The sequence below is a fragment of the Erpetoichthys calabaricus genome, chromosome 3 (assembly GCF_900747795.2).
Source record: "Erpetoichthys calabaricus chromosome 3, fErpCal1.3, whole genome shotgun sequence".
Classification (NCBI taxonomy): domain Eukaryota; kingdom Metazoa; phylum Chordata; class Cladistia; order Polypteriformes; family Polypteridae; genus Erpetoichthys; species Erpetoichthys calabaricus.
Window position 1 is genome coordinate 311847947 of NC_041396.2, and position 24689 is coordinate 311872635.

Below are 24689 nucleotides of genomic sequence, written 5' to 3' on the forward strand. Positions count from 1 at the left end.
TTCAGTTTTTAAGAAGGGTCAAGTTGAAATCGCCATTTTTTGGACTTTCTACATGTGTAAAAGCAAAGCTCTTGAACCATTGGTTATCTTTGTGCATAGATGTGTAGTGATACAGTCTGTGAAAATGATATTAGACAGAGAAGGGCTTGAGGTGTTCAACTTGGTCCTGACAAGCTTTACAGAGTCATCAGATGCTGAATTGAAGAGAAGACCCAGGAAAGAAGAAAAGCAAAACAAACACAGCCACACAGCCATTAAGAGACAGAAAATCCTCGCACATTCAGTTGTGTTAGCTCCTTAGATGGACAGCTTGTATCTCAGATTTGCAGACCCAATTTCTTTTTTATTTGCTTTCACTTTTTAAGGCACATTAGGAACATTTAAGGATGTTAAAATCTATAATGACTGAATAAAAGTTTACTATTTGCTCAACCTCCCCATTTGGAGTTACCTCTGCTCTGGTTCTCTTATTCTTGTGCTCACCTGGGGCCTCATGCATAACGGCGTACGTATAATTCACACTAAAACACGCGTATGGACAAAAGCGGAAATGTGCATACGCACAAAAAAATCTAGATGCATAAATCTGTGTGTTCGCCAGCTTCCACATTCTTCTGCTACATAAATCCCAGTTAGTGTGAAAAGTAACGCACGTGCACGGGCCTGCTGCCACTCCCAGACTCCTACCAGAATTTTGCAAATTAATATCAATAGCCCTTAAGCTCAGTGTTCTGTGAAAAGGCAATGGCAAAAGCATGGTGGGAAATAGAAGAATTTCCGCAAATACCAAGTGGAGGCAAAGAAAAACTTACTATTTGCTGATTTAAACAGTGGTATAAACAACAAAAGAAAGTTGATCGAGTGACATAGAGTGTCGGAGAAACTCGAAAGCTCAAGTTCACAAAGTTGCACAGTGCCCGAAATAAAAAAGAAGTTGTCTGATATCAAGGTCGCCCTGAAAAGACGAGTTGTAGCCCACTGTCTGAGTGTCATATGAAAGCTTATTAAGGAATAGAGAAAAGAAAAAAAAATAGGGACACAGTGAGAGAAAAGCTCGAAATGTCAACTTTAATCTCTAAACATCCACTTTAATCACATAGTTTATTTTGTCATTAAAGTAGAGCATCATAAACTTCATCTTAAAATCGTTTAATTTATGAGTTTCTCAAATCCCACCGTAACTAAAGTAAATGCTTTGTTTTCTTTGTGGTCTTTTATGTGCTCTATATGTGTGAATCACTACGTGCTTCTTAAACGGGCTTTCTCTTCCTCTGACAGGACACAGAATCCATTACATTCATGATATTACAGCTCTCTGAATAATTAAATACTGAGATGTATACTTGATATCATTTTCATGATGATAGGAATTAAAGCCTGTTATTAAACATGGGAACACGGTGGCACAGTGATAGTGATGAACTGGTGCCCCACCCAGAGATTGTTCCTGCCTCACTCAAGATTCTTGCTGTGCCGTGCGCGGCCTTCGATTTAATAATTTATTGCAGCAGTACTGTCTCTTTCTGAACCCCCAATTCCTGTCCTTCCTTTTCTTTCTCCAAATACCCAATTGCCACACAATCCGCCTCAGTAATAGATGTTAAGCCATTTGTAAGCTTAGAACGTTGATTATTCAAAACTTTTAAGGAACATTGAAATATCTTCGTAGTACATGTTTAATTATTCTATCCATCTATCCTTCCAGTGTCTCGCCAGCCCCAGCAAGAATACAGCACGAGGCAGGAACAATCCCTGAACTTGCTAGCGCTGTGACACCATGTCCTCACATGTTTAATAATTAACAATATAGATTATTTAAATGATGTTAACATTTTATCTGTATAATATAATAAACATGTTTTGCTGCATTTCATCTTAAAATGATATCATTATCATATGTAAACATGCGCTTAAGTGGCTCAGGTTGTGCAGTATTATTACTGTAGTGCAAGTTTACAGTGAGGTATTTGTACTTATAAGTACAAACAGTTCTACAAGGAGCACTTAATGGACTGATTGAGTGCTTTTATAGATCTTGGGATCTTTGTCATATGAGAGAAGTTCAATAGACTGTGCGCATGGCGGAGGCAGAGTGTGCTTGATGCTGTATACTGATAATTCTCTTTCTGATCAGCTGGTGTAGAGCTGTAATTCCACAATCAGATACAGTGGGATAAATACTCCGAGTGGTGCAGTTACAGTAATATGGAAAAAGATGATCCGCTGTGGTAACCCCTAACGGGAGCAGCTGAAAGAAGAAGAAGGTGCAGTGAGAGTAACAACACTAAAGCAGCTATGGTATTTAGAATAGTTTGACCATTCTGTGGACCATTATATTGTTACAGGTTAATTACAATCAGATGCCTTAATCTAATAAACAAATGCGGTTAATTTCTGTGTATTTATAAAGCCATGTCAGGGATGTGGAACTAAAAAAGAAAGGGAAACCACACAGGAACAAAAGCACTGCTTTGACGCTGGGTGACGCCAGATTGCAAAACCAAGCGGAAGATTTGCATACGGCAGGGTTTGAGCTACCGTGAAAATGTGCGTGGCTTTATGCCAAGTTTAGGTTTTATACATCGTGATTTGAGAGTGGAAACGGGAGTACGCAACATTTTTATGCATATGCACCATTTATACAGTGGGGCAAAAAAGTATTTAGTCAGCCACCAATTGTGCAAGTTCTCCCACTTAAAAAGATGAGAGAGGCCTGTAATTTTCATCATAGGTATACCTCAACTATGAGAGACAAAATGAGAAAAAAAAATCCAGAAAATCACATTGTCTGATTTTAAAGAATTTATTTGCAAATTATGGTGGAAAATAAGTATTTGGTCACCTACAAACAAGCAAGATTTCTGGCTCTCACAGACCTGTAACTTCTTCTGTAAGAGGCTCCTCTGTCCTCCACTCATTACCTGTATTAATGGCACCTGTTTGAACTCGTTATCAATATAAAAGACATCTGTCCACAACTTCAAACAGTCACACTCCAAACTCCACTATGGCCAAGACCAAAGAGCTGTCAAAGGACACCAGAAACAAAATTGTAGACCTGCACCAGGCTGGGAAGACTGAATCTGCAATAGGTAAGCAGCTTGGTGTGAAGAAATCAACTGTGGGAGCAATTATTAGAAAATGGAAGACATACAAGCCCACTGATAATGTCCCTCAATCTGGGGCTCCACGCAAGATCTCACCCCGTGGGTTCAAAATGATCGCAAGAACGGTGAGTAAAAATCCCAGAACCACACGGGGGGACCTAGTGAGTGACCTGCAGAGAGCTGGGACCAAAGTAACAAAGGCTACCATCAGTAACACACTACGCCGCCTGGGACTCAAATCCTGCAGTGCCAGACGTGTCCCTCTGCTTAAACCAGTACATGTGCAGGCCCGTCTGAAGTTTGCCTGAGAGCATTTGGATGATCCAGAAGAGGATTGAAACCAAAATAGAACTTTTTGGTAAAAACTCTACTCGTCGTGTTTGGAGGAGAAAGAATGCCGAGTTGCATCCAAAGAACACCATACCTACTATAAAGCATGGGGGTGGAAACATCATGCTTTGGGGCTGTTTTTATGCAAAGGGACCAGGACGACTGATCCGTGTAAAGGAAACAATGAATGGGGCCATGTATCGTCAGATTTTGAGTGAAAACCTCCTTCCATCAGCAAAGGCATTGAAGATGAAACGTGGCTGGGTCTTTCAGCATGACAATGATCCCAAACACACCACCCGGGTAACGAAGGAGTGGCTTCGTAAGAAGCATTTCAAGGTCCTGGAGTGGCCTAGCCAGTCTCCAGATCTCAACCCCATAGAAAATCTTTGGAGGGAATTGAAAGTCCGTGTTGCCCAGCGACAGCCCACAAAACATCACTGCTCTAGAGGAGATCTGCATGGAGGAATGGGCCAAAATACCAGCAACAGTGTGTGAAAACCTTGTGAAGACTTACAGAAAACGTTTGACCTCTGTCATTGCCAACAAAGGGTATATAACAAAGTATTGAGATGAACTTTTGTTATTGACCAAATACTTTCCCACCATAATTTGCAAATAAATTCTTCAAAAATCAGACAATGTGATTTTCTGGATTTTTTTTTCTCATTGTTGAGGTATACCTATGATGAAAATTACAGGCCTCTCTCATCATTTTAAGTGGGATAACTTGCACAATTGGTGGCTGACTAAATACATTTTTGCCCCACTGTACATGAGGCCCCTGGTCTTTCTGGATCAGGAGATTTATTTGAATTTGTCAGCTACTGCCCGTAAACCCAGTGAGGTGTTAATATTAATATATAAGGACTCAGTGTCCATAGCAAACAAAAATGCATCCAGAGGAATCTGATGTATTTTAATGACTTGTCAAAAATGAAAAGTATCTTTAATGTGGCTGTTATGCAGTTGTGGGTTTAAGAAATTATCGATGTATTCAGATGTGAGATGTGATAAGATTCCAAGGAGCAAGCAGAAACGATTAGTCTCCCAGACGGTATCTTGTAAGGTGCAGTCCATGAGTCTGGTGCCTTCTGAATCTTTGAAAACAGATAAAATTTCTGCCTAGATGGTATATTGGGACCTGAAAAATATTTCTTTTGTTGGTAAGAAATATACCCATCTTCCACCAGTTTGGATAAAATAGTTACTCTTTTTTGTTTGGTTTAAAACTGCATAGATTTAGCTAAAGGTTTGTAATGTAATATAATGTTTAATTGATGTTGAGCCTCATACAAATATTGTGTTTAATCAATAATGACTGTCATCACTTCCTTATCTGACAGTTTTATAGTTATATTCTTATTATTTCGTAGATATTTAATGGCGGCGCGCTAAGGCGCAGCGGCTACTCCGGATTCAAAAAAAAGGTGCATTTTAGCTGTTTTTAACTATTTAACTATTTATTTTGTTCGCACAGTCAATAAGTCATGTGTGTGAAAGACACACAAAGACTCTCATACAACCGCGTCACACTTCTGGAAATCAATTCAAGATTTAACACCAACAACTTACCTGAAGACGCTCTAACAAAGAAGCTCCGTGAGCTAGGCCTGCTCCGTGAACCCGCCCCCGAATCACCTACAGGTATCATCCCAGCAAGGAGACGCCGCAAGCGGTGTGAGCGTACCCGGAAGCGCGGTAAACGAGGAGGTGTCCGAGCTAAGCTAAAGGCTAATCCAACCAGACCGGCTGTTCCGTCCATCATTCTGGCAAATGTTCGTTCATTGGACAACAAACTGGACCATATCCGACTTCTAAGAGCAAAACGTCGCGAAGTAAGAGACTGCTATGTTTTTATCTTCACGGAAACCTGGCTGAATGATAATATCTCCGACGCTGCTATACAGCTAACAGGGCTACATGCTATCCGTGCGGATAGAGACGCCAACAGATCCGGAAAAACACACGGCGGCGGCCTGTGTGTGTACATCAACACAGAATGGTGTGGAAACACAGGTATGATCACGAAGCACTGCTCATCGCTGGTGGAATTTGTGGCAGTTAAGTGCAGACCTTATTATTTGCCGCGAGAATTCAGTATTATTGTCATTGTGGCAGTGTATATTCCTCCCGATGCAAATGCTAAGGAGGCACTATGCGAGCTGTATGAGACCATCGGTGACCTGCAATCTCGCCACCCTGAGGGATTTTTTATTATCGCTGGGGACTTCAATCAAGCGAATTTAAAGACTCTTCTGCCAAAACTCCACCAGCATGTTAAATTTCCGACAAGACGAGACAACATATTGGACTTGGTATACACTAACATCAAGTCTGCATATAGAGCAACTCCCCACCCTCACATTGGACAGTCTGATCACATTACAGTAATGCTTACTCCAGCATATATGCCATTGCTGAAGAGAACAAAGCCGGTAATAAAGCAGATCAGAACATGGCTGAGATGGAGCTACTGAAGCCCTGCAGGACTGTTTTGAGAGCACAGAATGGAGTGTCTTTAGAGAAGCAGCGACCATTGATCATCACATTGACATAAATGAGTATGCCGAAGCAGTGACAGGATACATTGACAAATGCATTGGAGATGTCACCATCATCAAATCTGTCTCAACACGCGCTAACCAGAAGCCATGGTTCACAGCAGAAGTTCACGAGCTGCTGAAAACAAGGGATGCTGCCTACAAAGCCAACAACGAAGTGGCACTCAGAGCAGCTAGAACCAACCTGTCCCGAGGCATTAAGTTAGCAATGTGGGAGTACTCAAAGAAAATTAGTGATCACTTCGCCTGCTCAAGAGATTCTCGTCGAATGTGGCAGGGCATCCAAACCATCACAGATTATAAGGCCCCACCGCATATGTGTGTTAACGACACCTCTCTTCCAGACGCTCTTAACACCTTCTATGCCAGGTTTGAGACACAGAACAATAAACCAGCATGGAAGACCATCCCCTCGTCAGACAATCAAGTTTTGTCCCTGTCTGTAGCTAGTGTGAGAAGGACTCTCACCAGGGTCAACCCACACAAAGCTGCTGGACCAGATAACATACCTGGACGTGTGCTCAGAGCTTGTGCTGACCAGCTGACTGATGTCCTAGTGGACATCTTCAACATCTCCCTGAGCCAAGCTGTTGTGCCACAATGTTTTAAAAACACCACCATCAGACCTGTCCCAAAGACAGCTACAGCCTCAGAACTCAATGACTACCGCCCAGTGGCACTCACTCCAATCATTATGAAGTGCTTTGAGCGGTTAGTTTTGAGTCACATAAAGAATCAGCTGCCTCCCAAACTGGACCCTCTACAGTTTGCATATCAATCAAATCGATCAACTGACGATGCAATTTCAATGGTATTCCACCTGATCCTGTCACATCTGGATCACCGCAATGCACATGTAAGAATGCTGTTCATTGATTTCAGCTCAGCATTCAATGCTATCATCACCAGGCAGCTGATCAGTAAGCTGGATCTGCTCGGACTCAAAACCTCCACCTGCAACTGGATTCTGGACTTTCTCACTGAAAGACCTCAAACAGTACAGATTGGGAATAAAAGATCTAACACCATCACACTGAGCACAGGTGCCCCCCAGGGTTGTGTGCTGAGCCCGCTACTCTTCACGCTGTTGACTCATGATTGCACCTCCAACTCTGACACAAACCACATTATCAAGTTCGCCGATGACACTACAGTAGTGGGACTCATTGAGAATGACGATGATGCAGCGTACAGAGAAGAGGTGGAACGGTTGGCACTTTGGTGTAAAGACAATAATCTGTCTCTTAATGTTGAAAAGACAAAAGAGTTGATTGTTGACTTCAGGAAGACAAAGGCTGTCCATCTCCCACTCAACATTGACGGCGTCACAGTAGAGAGAGTGAAGAGCACCAAGTTCCTAGGTGTTCATATCACAGAGGACCTGTCCTGGACCAAAAACACCAACTATCTTACAAAAAGAGCCCAGCAGCGTCTTTACTTCCTGCGACGACTGAAGAAGGTGCACCTCCCTAAACCCATACTTACCACCTTCTACAGAGGCACCATAGAGAGCGTCCTGACCAGCTGTATTACAGTCTGGTATGGAAACTGCCATGCCTCCGACCGCAAAGCCCTTCAGAGGATTGTGCGGACTGCTGAGTGCATCATTGGCAGCTCTCTACACAGTCTGCAGGAGATCTACACCTCATGCTGCCTTCATAAAGCCACTAGCATCATGGCTGACCCCCACCACCCCTCCCACCAACTGTTTACTCCTCTTCCATCTGGAAGACGACTCTGCAGCATCAGGAGCAGGTCTGCGAGATTGTGCAATAGTTTCTTTCCTCAAGCAGTCCGGCTCCTGAACACCATGCTGCCCTCCTCCACACTGGACTCTTTACTCCACACACTTTCTGGATTACATAATACTACTTAATACTGTATATGTTTTTCAGTTATATATATATCTTGTGTACTGCACCTTTTGATTCTGGAGGACGATATTTCATCCCACTGTGTACTGTAAGTATATTGTTAGGATGACAATAAAGCTCTACTACTACTACTACTACTACGACATGCATTCAGGCTGAGTAAGATTTTCCTGGGTCAAGTTAATATGACATATTATCTAATATTTTCCAGTCTTGTTGAATTAAGTCCAAAATAGGTTTACAAATTTTGGACAATTTTGGAAACCATGTGGATAGTTCCGCAAATTAGCGTGTTGAATCATTTTCCACATAAACAAAAAATCTAACAATTTTAATTTTCTATGATATCTATTAACATCATATCTATCCATATTCCATATTTATCTTGGGTGGAGTAGGAATGAAGGACATTCCCTTTTGTAACAGAGAACTATCCAGTTCTGTAACTTTAAACATTTTGGATAAATTATAAACATTGATTTCTAGGGTTGAAATTAGGGTTAGGGGTAGGTTTTCTGTTAAAGAACTCACTTTCCTGAGAGCAATAGATTACCCCTTTGTCCTTAGGAAAGGAAGAGGTACAGTCCTGCTATAGCGCAAGCTCCTCACTGTGCGTATTTATCCCTCAAGCTGTTTTTTTTAAAGTCAAGACAGCTGAAGTCTACATTTCTCAGGGCTGGAAAAATGATTACAATTTTTAGGACTGAGGAAAGAAGAATTATTAGAATTAGGGCTGGAAAAGAAAGGATATTAGGTTATATGTAAATTAATAAAGGTTTAGTTTAAGTTTAAGTTTAGGGTTTCTTTATCAAAGGTTTAAGTTTCTCTGTGTTTCTAGAATTGAGCACAATGCTGTTCTCTGAAGTATTAATTGTGTTCTGTATGAGGTGTGCAGCTGCGGCTAATGAGACTTTTAAAAGATGTTGATGTTTGCTGAAATTAACATTGAAGTTCTAAGAACAAATCAGGCCTGACCTCCCTGGGTGGAGTTATTACCAATATTGGTTTGCTTGTGGCCTCGATAGCAAGTACATGATATAAAACATAATAAAATCACATTACAGTGTGTCATGTTTGTCTTTTTTATTTTGTGCTCTCCTTGTGTGTTGCATCAATACCTCAAAAAAACATTACTCGTCCACATTAGTGCATCTGGACAATAAATAGAATTCTGGGAAGGGAGACACTTCAACAACCTCATCAGTATAATGGATTGTGTAACCTGCAACTCGTCAGCCTGTGGTTAGGGGAAAGGAAGAGACGTCAAGGGAATAAATTAAATAAAACTCAGTGCAAAAAGGAGAAACCTGAGACGAGAACTGACACCAGAGAGCAAAGTCAAGGAATTTAACACAAAATGACTTCAGCTGTGTGTGTTTATATAATGGCATTTCACCTGAACAGACATCACAATCAGGAAATACGATGAGCTGAATCAAATTTAGGATCTGAGTGGACAGTCACAGCATTGTCTGGGATTAGTGACACGACTTGACACAAAGAACTTTCACGTGTTTGAAATCAACATGCTGAGGTTTATCTAAACACACGGATATCAAGCGTCAGGTCTTTGTTAATGATCACTTAAAGACACTTGTGTTCAAATCCTCACTAATGCATTTGTTATAAAGAAATAAAATATGAAAACACACGAATGAGCACACACGTCTGTATTGTGTTATTAGATTTGTAAAAGTCGTACCGAGATAACTGAACACTTTCTGAGCCATTGTGCTCTACAACAACTCAGGCATTTGACAAATGAAAGAGAGAGAAAACCTGAACAATTTGTGATGTGCGTATCAAAAGGAATAAATGTGGTGGTAGGCAGACAATTATTGACATATAAATATAATTCCTGTATTAAAGGTTTAAGTTTCTCTGTTTTTCTAGAATTGAGCACAATGCTGTTCTCTGAAGTATTAATTGTGTTCTGTCTGAGGTGAGCAGCTGCGGCTAATGAGACTTCACAAATATTAACAAACGTCAGTCTAAAGCAGCAAATACTACATTTAATTGTGGACATCAAACCTCATTTGACCTTCTCAGTCTTCCATTTCAGTTCCTCACAGTCACCTCAGTGTCATTTAGTGAGCCAGCAGTGTGAGGAGTGAAGGCCGACTGCTCCGTCTGCACTCGTCTGTCATCTGCTGCCTTAGTGAGGAGGAGTGCGGATTAAAGTTCAGGAATAAGAAACATTGACTTCACAATAAAATAAAGAGTTTAGTTTGATAAAAAAAGTAAAACAATAAAGGAACATTTCACAGAATTTGACTCTTAAACAAATCTCCACCGCCTGACCAAAGCTGAAGAGAATGTCGGCCGTCGTCTCAGCTCTGCTGTGGAGTTTTTAGTTGTGAAATCTGAAAGTTTGTAAATTGTAACTCCAGATGTTTAAAGATTTTTATGTTTCCAGATACTGGGTAAAATTTAGCACATTACTTAATTCATATTGAAATAAATAATTCTTGCCTAAAATAATGGAAATAGCAATAATGATTATACAATGTTAAAAAAAATTAAAAAGTCACCAAGAAACCCTGAAGTGTTTCTATGAATTGCCAGGAGTCTCTAAATTTTTCAGTGCTGTTTATAACTCATTCAAATAAGGAGAAGATTTATGAAAATAACTGTGGTGAAATAAGCAATAATCATAAACAGTGTACACTCTACATGAATAAAGTACAATTTTAACAAAAACAGCCTTCACAACAATACAGTGAATATAAAATGATTGTATTGTTAAGAAATACGTCCAGGTATTGCACTGTTAATATGAAAAATGAGCAAAGGCATAATTTACAAATAATTTAAAACATCTAAGTTCAGAAAATTACATTTTTATTTTCTTTACCATTTATAGTAAATTGAGCACAGAAGAAGCTGGACTAAATATTTTACAAGTCAGGATTATTTTAAGTGCTTTCCTGAACCAGGAATAAAGAAAAGCGTAAAGAATTGGATTAACACCAAAGTTCACTTCACTGACCAACACTAAGACATTTTTGATGGTATTTCTGATTTGGTCATTAATATTACCATAAAAATTGAATATATTAGCAGGCAGCCAGCAGATAATAAAAGCCCCCATGACTACTCCTAATGTTTTTGCGGCTTTTCTTTCAGACGGTTTTGATATTTTTCTGTCACTCAACTCCACAGTTTGTCTCTTTTCTATCATACAGTTGATGGCTCTTGAATGGCTTCTTGCAACTACAAATATTCTGATATAAAAACCAATCATCAGTGAATAAGGAATAAAAAAAGTTGCAAGTAAATAAAAAATGACCATATTATAATAACCGATCAATCCACAAGCTCCTTCACATACCTCTGTTATAATTTGACTAAAACATAAAAGTATGAGTGAAATGAAAAGTGCAAACAGCCACACTACAGCAATGCTGATCTTTACAACAGTTAAACTTATTTTTGAGCTGTAAAAGAAAGGATGGCAGACAGCAATGTAGCGATCAATGGATATTAAAGCAACATTATATACAACTACAGTATTAAGAATATTTGCAAGTGCCTGATACAAATAACAATAAATAGCTCCAAAGTACCAGCAAGTTTCAATCAGGATAACCAAAGTAAAGGGCAACACAAAGAAACCTGATAAGAAATCGGCCGCTGCGAGTGAAAAGATCACAAGATTAGTCGGCGTGTGCAGCTGAACAAAATGAGAAATAGAAATGATGACAAGAAGATTTCCACAGACTGTCGAGAAAAGCAAAAGACAAGAGAAAGTGTAATAAAGTCCATACACTTCAGTTTCATGAATCAGTTTATGACAAGATGTATTACTGTGAGGATAACAACGGCCGAGTTTCATTCCTTTCCACTCCATGTCTGTCCCTGACTGAGCCGTCCTGCCTGCACACTGAGATGTTTATACACTGAGGCCCTGCGACTGCCATATTCTCTCTGCTGACGTAATTCACATGAGGCAACTCTCTGCTGTGTTTGCTTCACAAATTCTCTCAGGATGTTTGTTTGTTCATTTCAGTTCTTACTCACTAATGAGTTCATCAAATCTCAGATGTCTTCATTATATTTGTTTGTCAGGAGCCGCTCAGGGCTGCGGTGGTCTCTCCTCACAGCTCCACAGTGGTCCAGCTGCTGTCTCTCTGCAGTTTCCTTCTTCTCCATCTGTCTGCTGTTTTTGTTTTTTTGTTCTCAGTCACTTTGACTTTCTTTCCTCTGCCCAGTGGTGGTCTGACACTCCATGCTGTCCTGTGCTGCTCAGAGCCCCTCAAACACCTGTGAGCTGAACCTGCATGGAGTGTGCTGGACCACCCTGTGCTCATGAGAGGCCCACACACACACACACACACACACACACACACACACACATACAGTGTACAGTAACAGCTGTGTGTTTTTGTCTTTTCTGGACACCCACATTAAATTCCAGACAGTATTCCCCCTGTTGCTCTCTGTCAGTCTGACGTTGTGCTGATTGTCTTTGTCTGATTTACTGGATGTCTTTCTTTTCTTAAATCATCAGACACACAACATGCATTTCTCTGTGGCAGTTGCAGGTAAACTCTCAGAATTCCAATGCAGCAGCGCTCACTGATGTGCTTTTTTATTTTGAAGACATTTGTGTGTCACTGATTTGTAACTTTGTATCAAACAAAACTAAATGACTGCGTCTGTCGGTTTTGAAGCACCGAGGAGCACCGCACTGCATGAGTCTGTTAGCCAATATCACTATAAGAACAATTAAAGTTCTTAATAAAGATAGAAATGATGTCAAGATCTCTCCAGAACAATATCCTGTGATATTTTCACACTTATATTCACTATTTTATATTAATATTACACTTTTATTAAATTCATACTGTATTAGAGTAACAGCAAGTGATGTTTTTCAACAGAAGGTATGAACAGTTCAATAGAAAATACAGAAGGACCGCCATCTCCATCATACAAGTTCAGTTTTGATTGAACAATTGGCAGCAGCTGCTCAGTGATGGCAGACATACGACTTTACAGGAGTTTTTGTGTCGTGTTGTTGTCATTCCCTTCTCATCGACACAAACAGTGAAGTGGTCCTCACCACACAAGAGTTCATATGTGACACACTGGGGGTCTGTTAATACAAACTTCATGTCTGGTCCCCTCATCTCTCCTTGTGTTACTGAAGCACCTTGTAGTGTCACTTGTCATATATTTATGTCATTAGTCCACATAGTGCAATGCATTTTGGGGGACAGTAGGTCAGCAGGATTTAGTTCATAAAGCAACTCTGCAAAGGGAGCCCACCCATCGTCGGACACTCGCACGTCTTCACAAGAACTAAAAATGTTAGGCTTTCATACACAATGAGAAGTCTTAAACTTGAATGTACTGTTTAGGAGAAAGACTTAATGATTATAATGGACTCATTCAGAAGCCATTAAGACGGTTAAGAGATTGTCAGGTTATATAGCGCCCTGATGTGTACAGCAGATTTCCCAACTGTCAGTCCAAAAATCAGCACCGGTCCGTACAAAAATTTTCCTGTCCACAAAACAGCAGGACATCCCATTATATCCACCTTAATTACACTTTCTGTGTGTCCTGTTCATCCACTTGCTTTGTCTCTGTTATTCCAACAGATGGCACTTAGTAAACATTTTTAGTTATAAAATGCATTGTATTTGCCATTCTAATAGATGGCGTATAACAAACATTAACACTGATTGTACAAATCCTGTACTAAATGGCGTATCACAGAGACATAGCAATGGGGCAGACACACAGTACTGCAAACCTTAACGTTGAATACATCCAACAGAGAGTAACTGCCAGATGGACAGAAATCAGGTTTTCTACCTTAATAAATGGAAAGATTCTGTGTGTCTGCATATCTGTGTGTCTGTCATTCCAACATATGGTGCGTCACAAGCATTTGTCATAATACAACTCATCACATTTGTTATTCCAACAGATGGTTGTAATAAATGGCATATAACAAGGACATTTGAAGTGTCTGTCTGTGTTTCTGTGTATCTCTGTGTCTGTCAGGTTGTTCTATCTCTGTTATAAGACATTTGGGATGGGATTAGTAAAAGAATTGTTAATGTTTGTGATTCACCATCTGTTGAAATGACAAATGCAATGCACTTTTTTGCTACCTAAATTACAAAAACGCATTCCAACAGCTGCGGTGGGCTGGCACCCTGCCCAGGATTTGTTCCTGCCTTGCTCCCTGTGCTGGCTGGGATTGGCTCCAGCAGACTCCCGTGACTCTGTGTTAGTATATAGCGTGTTGGACTATGACTGACTGACTAAGACAGCACAAAAAACTCAAAGCTAAGGAAGTCTGGGGCAAAAGAAATCAAGATATGTTGCACCAGACCAGGGATGATGAATTGTCTGAGGATATGCGTGTGTAAATTATTAAGGACGTCTGGGAACACACAATACTCGGGCAGTACAAACCCCAGAGGAACACGGAGAGTGAAATCATAAGAATACCACGGCCAGTGCAGCAGTGCGGGCCCAGGAGACACCAGAAACAACCAGAGCCAGACTAGAGTGTGATGTTCAGTGTTAGAGGGTGTGAAGACATTGGGACAGGGGAGCCCAAAATCTTACTACAACTCACAAGATTGAATTAAATTATGATGCAGGGATTGTAGGGGTCCACTGTAGTGTAGTCTGGGTGGTCAGTGTAAATATTGTGGTTAAAGATTTATTGAGTGTGTGGAAAAATCAGTTTAGGGAAGCATAGCATTCATCTTAAAGAAATAGCATAAAGGGTTAATAAATGTCAGAAACCTCTCATCCAGCTCATCCGGAAACCAGATAAAGGACAAGTGAACAACAAAATGTCCTGAAAGATGACTAAGAGATGACTAAGAAATCAGCAGATGTCCTATAAAACAACCAGAATGGACATTTGTTATATGCATCAAGTTAGTTATCAAGTTAGCTCCCCTTTTATTAACATCTTTCACATATGCCAGAGACAATAAAATTCCACCTCAAAATTTTAAAAACAGCATTAATCACTGGTTTTCCTAAAAGAATAAGGACTTATTACAATGTTCATCATACAGACTAATCTCACTTCTGAATAATGATGTTAAGATACTCTTCAAAGTCCTAGCTAGAAGGATTGAGAAAGTGCTCCCTTCAGTAATATCACAAGACCAAACCAGATTTATTAAAGGTAGATACTTAGCTCCCAATTTGTTTAATGAAATATATTCACCCATAAAGTCCAACACTCCAGAGATTTTATTATCTTTGGACGCAAAAAAAGCATTTGATATGACGGAATGGAACTACCATTTCACTGCATTGGAGAAATTTGGGTTCGGCCCAAACATATGTGCATGGATCAAACAACTGTACTGTATAACAGTCCAGAACCTTCAGTTCGTGTTAACAACATTAATTCAGACTAATTCAAGCTAGAATGCGGTACTAGACAAGGAGGCCCCCTGTCACCACTGCTTTTTGCAATCGCCATTGAGCCACTGTCAGTTCACTGTCGATATGCTTATGAGATAAAGGGGATTATCAGAAAAGGACAGAAAGTTTCTCTATATGCAGATTATATGATACTGTATATATCAGACCCACAAAATACTGTGCCTGCAGTCCTAACAGCACTTACAGAATTTCAAAAGATATGTAGACTCCAAATTAATTTGAATAAAAGTTTACTTTTTCCATTGAATTCCCTAGCAAACAGCATTAGATTGCTCACCTTCCCTTTTATCATTGCAGATCAGTTGAAATATCTAGGGGTAAACATCACAAGTAAATATAAAGCTGTTTTTCAACAAATTTTTGCTGTTTGCATGGACAAAATTAAACAAAACGTGCATAGATGGTCTGCCCTCCATCTTACTTTAGCAGGGAGAATTAACACTATCAAGATGAATATCCCTCCTAAGGTTCTGTTTCTGTTTCAAAACATCCCCATCTACATTAACTAGTACTTTTTTTAAGAAATTAGATTCAATCATAATCTCATTTATTTGGAATTCAAAATATCCACACATCTGAAGGGTGACCCTACAATGAGCTAAAGCAGAAGGTGGCATGGCTCTACCCAATTTTCAATTTTATTACTGGGCGGCAAACATTCAAGCTATAAAAACCTGGACATTGACACAAATAGATGAACACAAACTAGCTTGGTCTGCAATAGAAGTGAAATCCTGCAGAACTTCTTTATATTCCTTGCTTTGTACCCCAGTAAGTACAAGTCATCGCCAATATACTAACAACCCAATTGTCCTTCACTCACTCAGAATATGGAACCAATGTAGGAAGCACTTCAAGTTAGAGAATATTTTGTCTTTGGCACCTCTACATGATGACCACCTTTTCCCACCCTCTCAAACTTATGCAGTTTTTAACCACTTAACCGCCCTCTGCCGGATATATCCGGCATCATAGCTTTAATGCTGATGCCTTACTGCCGGAATTATCCGGCACATTTGCCTGTGGTTATGTGAATGCCTGGCGCGTAGTATAACGGACAGTTTGGCGTGGGTATTATTACTACGTTGTATTTCGACAACTCTGCGCTTGTATTGGCCGATCACGTGATGTGATTCGAAAGTGAAAGCTGTGAATATGGCGAAACGTAAACTGACTTCAAGTGAGGTTTTGCAGGCGATTTTGGACAATAATTCTGATCATGATTGTAGCAGTTCTGAAGAAGATTTTAGCGACAATGATGATCAGCAACGTGCGCTACATGACACTGTGAATGACGGTGCATCGGATGATGGCGATGAGTGGGTGTATCCCCAGCATCTCAACTGGACTGCTGCCCGAGGTGAACTACCTTTTCTGCATCCGTTTGAGGCAACGTGTGGCTTTACTGTTGATGTAAACAATTACACTGCTGAGCAGTTTAATGAGCTGTTTGTGTCACCTGATTTGATTAGACATTTTGCTCATCAGACAAATCTGTATGCAGCACAGTTTATTGAGAAAAATCCCAATTTACCTCCACATTCCTGTGTTCGTGCTTGGGTAGACACTGATGAAAACGAAATGAAAAAATTCATTGGGATTTTGATGTTGATGGGAATAATCAGAAAACCAGATATTGAGATGTACTGGTCTACAGATCCTATGTATGCAACACCTATTTTTGCAGCTATCATGACACGTAACCGATTCTCTTTGCTGCTGAAATTCTTTCATTTAAATGACAACAGAAATGAGCCAGATAAGAAAGATCCAAACCGCGACCGCTTGTTCAAGCTACGTTCTTTGATTGACCATTTATTTGAAGCATTTCACTTGCCCTACATGCCAGGATCGTCAGTTACAGTTGATGAAAGTTTATTGTTGTGGAAGCCTGAGAAAAGGTACATTTTGCGTTTTATTATGTGTTTGCCCATTTCTAGAACTTGCACAACATTTAGTGGTCAATACTGCTTGAATAAATGTAAAAAAAATGTAAAAAAGTAAAAAAACAAAAATTGTTCAGATTTCGCCTGGCGTGGAGAAAATTTAGGGAGTTGGCAGTTAAAGGGTTAATGTTTGGAAAACATATAGGATCAAATCATCTAGAGATTTATATATAAAGAATGTTTTTGCATGCTATTAACAATTACACTCTAAATTTAGTTTCCCATCAACACAATTTTTCCACTATCTTCAAATTCTAAACAAAATCTGGCTAATTTTCCTTACCTCCCAGCTATTTCAATACTAGAAGAGATATTGATCAGTCTTGAGGACTCAGCATTTCTATAATATATAAAAACATTTTAAAGTCCCTTTCTTTTAAAGATCCCAGAGTATAGTGGGAAAAGGATCTCTCACTCAACATTTCAGAAAAGGAGTGGAAGGCAGCCATGCAGAGAATTCATTCTCACTTCATATGTGCAAAGCAGTCAATTATTCCACTTTAATTTTTTTTTTTATCGAGCAGTTCTATCATTTTTAAAATTGTCCAAAATGTTTCCAGGGCAAGATCCAACCTGCGAACGCTGCAATCGAGCTCAAGCCTCACTGGGTCACATGTTTTGGGCGAGCACCAAATTAACATCATTCTGGACCAAAATCTTGAAATGTCTATGAGACAGCCTTGATGTCACAATCCCTCCTAATCCACTAACAGCTGTGTGTGGTGGGCTCACAGAGGGGCTTCAAGTGGAGAAGGACACACAAACTGTGATCGCCTTTACTTCACTACTAGCATGAATGTAGACATATCTTACTCAACTGAACGAATCCCAGGCCACCTCTGTTAAGTCAGGTGGGTAACTGATGTTATATAATATTTGAAATTGGAAAAAGTCAAAGTCTCACTTAGAGGATCTGTTTTTTTAAAACCTGGCAGGATCTGACCAATCACATTTTAGAATAAGCATTTAAGTTGGTGTAAAGGGTTATCTTCCCTCTTTTCTACTCTTACAGTTTCATTCTGGCTGTTGGCCTTCCTCTCTTTCTCAAGGGTGGGGGATGAATTGAATTTAGTTTTATTAAGTTTGACTTGATTGTATGGAGTGTTACATGCTTTAAATAAATTCAATAAAAGTACAAATAAATAAATAAAGGAGCTTGAGGACCTTAGATCAATTAAAGGGGTGGTCTATAGATCATTCATGGAGGCTGCCAGAGCGAGGGGCCTTATCAACGATGATTACTTATGGAAAAGATCCTTAGAAGAGTCTGTGCTCTTTGGGATGAGTTGCAGCTGCTTAAACTCATTTGTGTGTTTGATACACCAATTAACTCAGAAGAATTGTTTGTGAAATACAGGAGAAGGTTGTGCGAGATTGTCCATAACACAGGCTGTCATGGGATATGCAAATCCTGAGGACTATTTTGATGCCGTTCATGAACTCGACCGAGCGATGGTATTAGTGATGACTTTGAATACTCTTCAGTGGGATGAACATCACCTTTCTTTTTCTCCCTGATGTCAAGTTCTGCTCTTGGGTTTCTGAAGCTGTCATTAAACTTCCTCACTTTTCAGCCCTGTAGTTTCTCTCAGCCTTTTATTCTTATTATTTATGCTCAGATAAATACTCCATTAGCACATATTGATTCCTTATGATATTCAAAACACAAATTGTTCAGGCTTTCTGTTTCATTTTTCAAATGGCTGCAGCGTTCTTCTATAGCACAATACCTCCTGCTGCTTCATACACAGAAAGTGTTCAGTTATCTTGGTAAGACATTTAAAAATCTAACGACACAATACAGAGGTGTGCGCTGATTTCTGTGTATTTGTATTTATATCTTTAAAAGGAATGCTTTAGTGAGGATTTGAACACAAGTTAAGTGATTATTAACAAACACCTGATGCTTGATATCCGTGTGTTCAGATAAACCTCAGCATGTTGATTTCAAACACGTGAAAGTTCTTTATGTCAAGTCATGTCACTAATCCCAGACAATGCTGTGACTGTCCACTCAGATCCTAAATTTGATTCAGCTCATCGTATTTCCTGATTGTGATGTCTGTTCAGGTGAAATGCCATTATATAAACACACACAGCTGAAGTCATTGTGTGTTAAATTCCTTGACTTTGCTCTCTGGTGTCAGTTCTCGTCTCAGGTTTCTCCAGTTTGCACTCAGCTTTACTTTATTTATTCCCTTGACGGCTCTTCTTTTCCCCTAACCACAGGTTGACGGTTTGCAGGTTACACAATCCGCTCCACTGATGAAGTTGTTGAAGTGTCTCCCTTCCCAGAATTCTCTTTATTAGTCGGTTGCACTAATGTGGATGAGGAATTTGTCTTTGTAGCGTTGTTGCAACAATCAAGGACAGAGCAAAACATAAAAAGATCAAATATGACAGAGTGTAAAGTGATTTAATATGTTTTATATCACATTCTTTAAATTGTTCACAGGAATATAGACATCTTATTTTTTATTTTAATTATTACTATATGCTTTAACTGTAAGTGTGCTTTCCAAGGAGGACCTGCTGCTACAGACAGAGGGCCATTTTTCTGCAGTCAGAAAATCAGACAGACACCTTGCAGATTTTGCATACAAGTTGATAAATATTTTGTGTGTCTTTATTTGTAATTTAGGCAAAGCAATGTGATATTGGTGTTACATTAATGAGAAGCATTCATGTTTGCCCCTGCCTTTTGGGACTGAGTCTTTTTGAAAATTTACGACAGGATTTGGAGGAAGTGCCTGAAACCAGTTTGGCAAGTGTTTCTCTGCAAAAGTCTTTCAAACCCCGTAAGAAAGCCAGGCTGCCTAACTGCCAAGCTTTACCTTAACATTTGGTTTTGGGGGATGGCAGGTGTTAAGATGTTTTCTGCTCCCCCATTGGTCTGAAGTATGGCTGTTTGGAACTGGCTTGTATCAGAAGCCTTTAAGTACCATGACGTCCTATTGGCTCTAGGTGTTGGACAGAACATCTATAAATCTGCTTGCTTAACCTCACTCTCTCTCTGTTACTAACATCTGATGAAGGAGCATCTCACACCATGAACTGAAAGGACAACACAATGGAGAGCACAGCTCGGCAGCCATATTGAAACAGGTTTGCGGCCTGGTCTGAAGAAAGCTGACCACAAAATGATGCCTTAAGTAGAGACATTTTAACTAAGCAACAAGACTGTGTGCCGCCTGAAACTACACATCACCATTTTATCAGGTTGTATGGTTGCCAATATTCAAATGTACTTTGCATATTCTAATTATTTATTAATATTATCAATAATACATTGTTTAAATTGTAACTTAAGTCCTGCTTGTCTTTTACTACACCTAATTGCCTGAGGTTATAGATGTAGGAGGGAAGGTGGGAGAAGTTATATGGTACAATACCTGATAAACAGTGGTAAGTCTGGGAGATTTGAGGCATTCTGACAAAGGCTACTTATTATTAATACAAAAGGGGAAAGTAGAGCAATATAATACTCTACCAAGACAATACAGAAGGTCAAAAATTTAAACAGCACAATTCAGTTTTTAAGAAGGGTCAAGTTGAAATCACCATTTTTTGGACTTTATACATGTGTAAAAGCAAAGCTCTTGAACCATTGGTTATCTTTGTGTATAGACGTATAGTGATACAGTCTGTGAAAATGATATTAGACAGAGAGGGGCTTGAGGTTTTCAACTTGGTCCTGACAAGCTTTAAAGAGTCATCAGATGCTGAATTGAAGAGAAGACGCAGGAAAGAAGAAAAGCAAAACAAACACAGCCACACAGCCATTAAGAGACAGAAAAGCCTCACACATTCAGTTGTGTTGGGTTGCATCATCTGTGTCAGCTCCTCAGATGGCCAGCTTGTATCTCAGATTTGCAGACCCAATTTCTTTTTTATTTTCTTTCCCTTTTTAAGGCACATTTGGAACATTTAAGGATGTTAAAATCTATAATGACTGAATAAAAGTTTACTATTTGCTCAACCTCCCCATTTGGAGTTACAGAAAAGACGCATGCCTTTGTTATGTAGACCCTCACACATGCCCCCCCCCCCACCTCTGCTCTGGTTCTCTTATTCTTGTGCTCACCTGTTGCCTCATGCATAACGGCGTGCGTATAATTCACACTAAAACACAGTGTATGGACAAAAGCGGAAATGTGCATACGCACAAAAAAATCTAGATACATAAATCCAGCTTCCACATTCTTTTGCTACATAAATCCCAGTTAGTGTGAAAAGTAACGCACGTGCATGGGCCTGCTGCCACTCCCAGACTCCTCCCAGAATTATGCAAATTAATATCAATAGCCCTTAAGCTCAGCGTTCTGTGAAATGGCAATGGCAAAAGCACGGTGGGAAATAGAAGAATTTCAGCAAATACCAAGTGGAGGCAAAGAAAAACTTACTATTTGCTGGTTTAAACAGTGGCATAAACAACAAAAGAAAGTTGATTGAGTGACATAGAATGTCGGAGAAACTCGAAAGCTCAAGTTCACAAAGTCGCACAGTGCCCGAAATAAAAAAGAAGTTGTCTGATATCAAAGTCGCCGTGAAAAGACGAGTCGTAGCCCACCGTCTAAGTGTCATATGAAAGCTTATTAGGATACAGAGAAAAAAAAATAGGCACACAGTGGGAAAAAAGCACAAAATGTCAACTTTAATCTCGAAATTTCCACATTAATCATGTAGTTTAATTTGTCATTAAGGTAGAACATCATAATCTTCATCTTAAAATCGTTTAATTTATGAGTTTCTCAAATCCCATTGTAACTAAAGTAGCAAATTAAATGCTTTGTTTTGTATTTGATCTTCTATGTGCTCTACGTGTGTGAAGCACTATTTGCTTCTTAAATGGGCTTTCTCTTCGGCCGACAGGACACAGAATCCATTACATTCATGATATTGCAGCTCTCTGAACAATTTAAATACTTTATATCATTTTCATGAGGATAAGGATTAAAGTATGTATTAAACATAGGGACACAGTGGTGCAGTGATAGTGACGAGCTGGTGCACTGTCCAGAGATTGTTCCTACCTTATGCAAGAGGCTTGCTGCTCTGTGCGCGACCTTCGATGAAATCATTTATTGCAGCAGTACTGTCTATTTCAAACGTACTAACCTCCAATTTAAGTCTTTCCTTTTCTTTCTCCAAAAACCCAATCTCTACACAATCAGCTCTGTAATAGATGTGAATCCATCTGTAAACTGAGAACGCTTAGGAGGTACCGAGGGATTTGGAAATTGTAGAGGGAGAAGTACTGCTCAGATTAAATAAGCTGAAATCGAAAAAATCACCAGGACCAGATTATATTTATCCTCGTGTTCTTAAGGAGGCTAGTGAGTACTTATATAAACCCTTGACGCATATTTTTAGGAAGTCACTGCGCACTGGAGAGATTCCGAAGGACTGGAAAATGGCAAATATCATCCCATTATATAAAAAGGGTGACAGGGCAGATCCAAGCAACTATAGGCCAGTAAGCTTAACATGCATAACAGGAAAATTAATGGAAGGAATTATTAAGGATAAGATCGAGCAACACCTGGCAAGGACAGGAGTTATTAGGAACAGTCAGCATAGGTTCAGAAAAGGGAGGTTGTGTCTTACTAACATGCTGGAATTCTATGAGGAGGCAACAAAAGGATACGATCAAAGTGGAGCAGATGAGATTATTTATCTGGACTTTCAGAAAGCATTTGATAAGGTGCCACATAAGAGGTTGGGCATCAAATTAAAAGAGGTGGGAGTTCAGGGTGATGTTTGTAGATGGGTGCAGAATTGGCTCAGATACAGGAATCAGAGGGTGATGGTGCAAGGAACCTCATCAGAACTGGCCGATGTTAAGAGTGGTGACCAGCAGGGGTCAGTGCTAGGGCCGCTGCTATTTTTAATATATAAAAATGATTTAGATAGGAATATAAGTAACAAGCTGGTTAAGTTTGCAGATGATACCAAGATAGGTGGATTAGCAGATAATTTGGAATCCGTTATATCATTACAGAAGGACTTGGATAGCAGACAGGCTTGGGCAGATTTGTGGCAGATGAAATTTAATGTCAGTAAATGTAAAGAATTACACATAGGAAGTAAAAATGTTAGGTTTGAATACACAATGGGTGGTTGGAAAATCGAGAGTTCACCTTATGAGAAGGATTTAGGAGTCATAGTGGACTCTAAGCTATCGACTTCCCAACAGTGTTCAGAAGCCATTAAGAAGGCTAACAGAATGTTAGGATATATAGCGCCTTGATGTGTGGAGTACAAGTCCAAGGAGGTTCTGCTCAACCTTTATAATGCAATGGTGAGGCCTCATCTGGAGTACGGTGTGCAGTTTTGGTCTCCAGGCTACAAAAAGGACATATCAGCACTAGAAAAGGTCCAGAGAAGAGCAACTAGGCTGATTCAGGGCTACAGGGGTTGAATTATGAGGAAAGATTAAAAGAGCTGAGCCTTTACAGTTTAAGCAAAAGAAGATTAAGAGGTGACATGATTGAAGTGTTTAAAATTATGAAGGGAATTAGTGCAGTGGATCAAGACTGTTATTTTAAAATGAGTTCATCAAGAACACGGGGACACAGTTGGAAACTTGTTAAGGGTAAATTTCGCACAAACATTAGGAAGTTTTTCTTTACACAAAGAACGATAGAAACTTGGAATAAGCTACCGAGTAGTGTGGTAGACAGTAAGACGTTAGGGACTTTCAAAACCTGACTTGATGTTTTTTTGGAAGAAATAAGTGGATAGTACTGGCGAGCTTTGTTGGGCTGAATGGCCTGTTCTCGTCTAGAGTGTTCTAATGTTCTAATGTTCTAAACGCAGATTCTTCAAAACTTTTAAGGAACATTGAAATATCTTCGTAGTACATATTTAATTATTCTATCCATCTACACTTCCAGTATCACGTCAGCCCCAGCAAGAATACAGCGTGAGGCAGGAAATATCTGTGAACGGAGCACCAGCTCTTCGCTAGCGCTGCGGCACTGTGTCCTCACATGTTTAATTATTAACAATATAGATTATTTAAATGAAGTTAAACTTTTATCTGTATAATATAATAAACATATTTTGCTGCATTTCATCTTAAAAATGATATTGTCATCATATGTAAATACGCGCTTTATAAGTATCGCAAGTTTACAGTGAGGTGATTGTACTTATAAGTCCAAGCAGTTCTACAAGGAGCACTTGATGGACTGATTGTGGGCGTTTAGAGTTCTTGAGATGAAACTGTTTGCGAACTGTGAGGTCCGTACAGGAAAGGCTCTGAAGTGTTTGTCGTATGAGAGCAGTTCAATAGGCAGCATGGCTGAGGCAGTGTGTGCTTGATGCTGTATACCGATAATTCTCCTTCCGATCAGCTGCTGTAGATACACTCAGATACAGTGATATAAATACTCCAAGTGGTGCAGTGAGAGTAATATGGAAAAAGATGATCCA

At 39.6% G+C, this 24689-nt stretch overlaps 1 protein-coding gene across 3 annotated transcripts in view; it reads right to left on the reverse strand.

Moving 5' to 3' along the window:
- LOC127527248 (trace amine-associated receptor 13c-like) overlaps positions 1–11985 on the reverse strand; it is an 84872-nt gene extending 72887 nt beyond the window's left edge. For all 3 annotated transcript variants that reach the window (XM_051925350.1, XM_051925351.1, XM_051925352.1), the window contains exon 1: positions 11491–11985. In XM_051925350.1, coding sequence (XP_051781310.1) covers positions 11491–11725 — 235 coding nt within the window. In that variant the 5' untranslated portion in view covers positions 11726–11985. The remainder of the gene's footprint in view (positions 1–11490) is intronic.
- Between the last annotated feature and the right edge of the window lie 12704 nt (positions 11986–24689).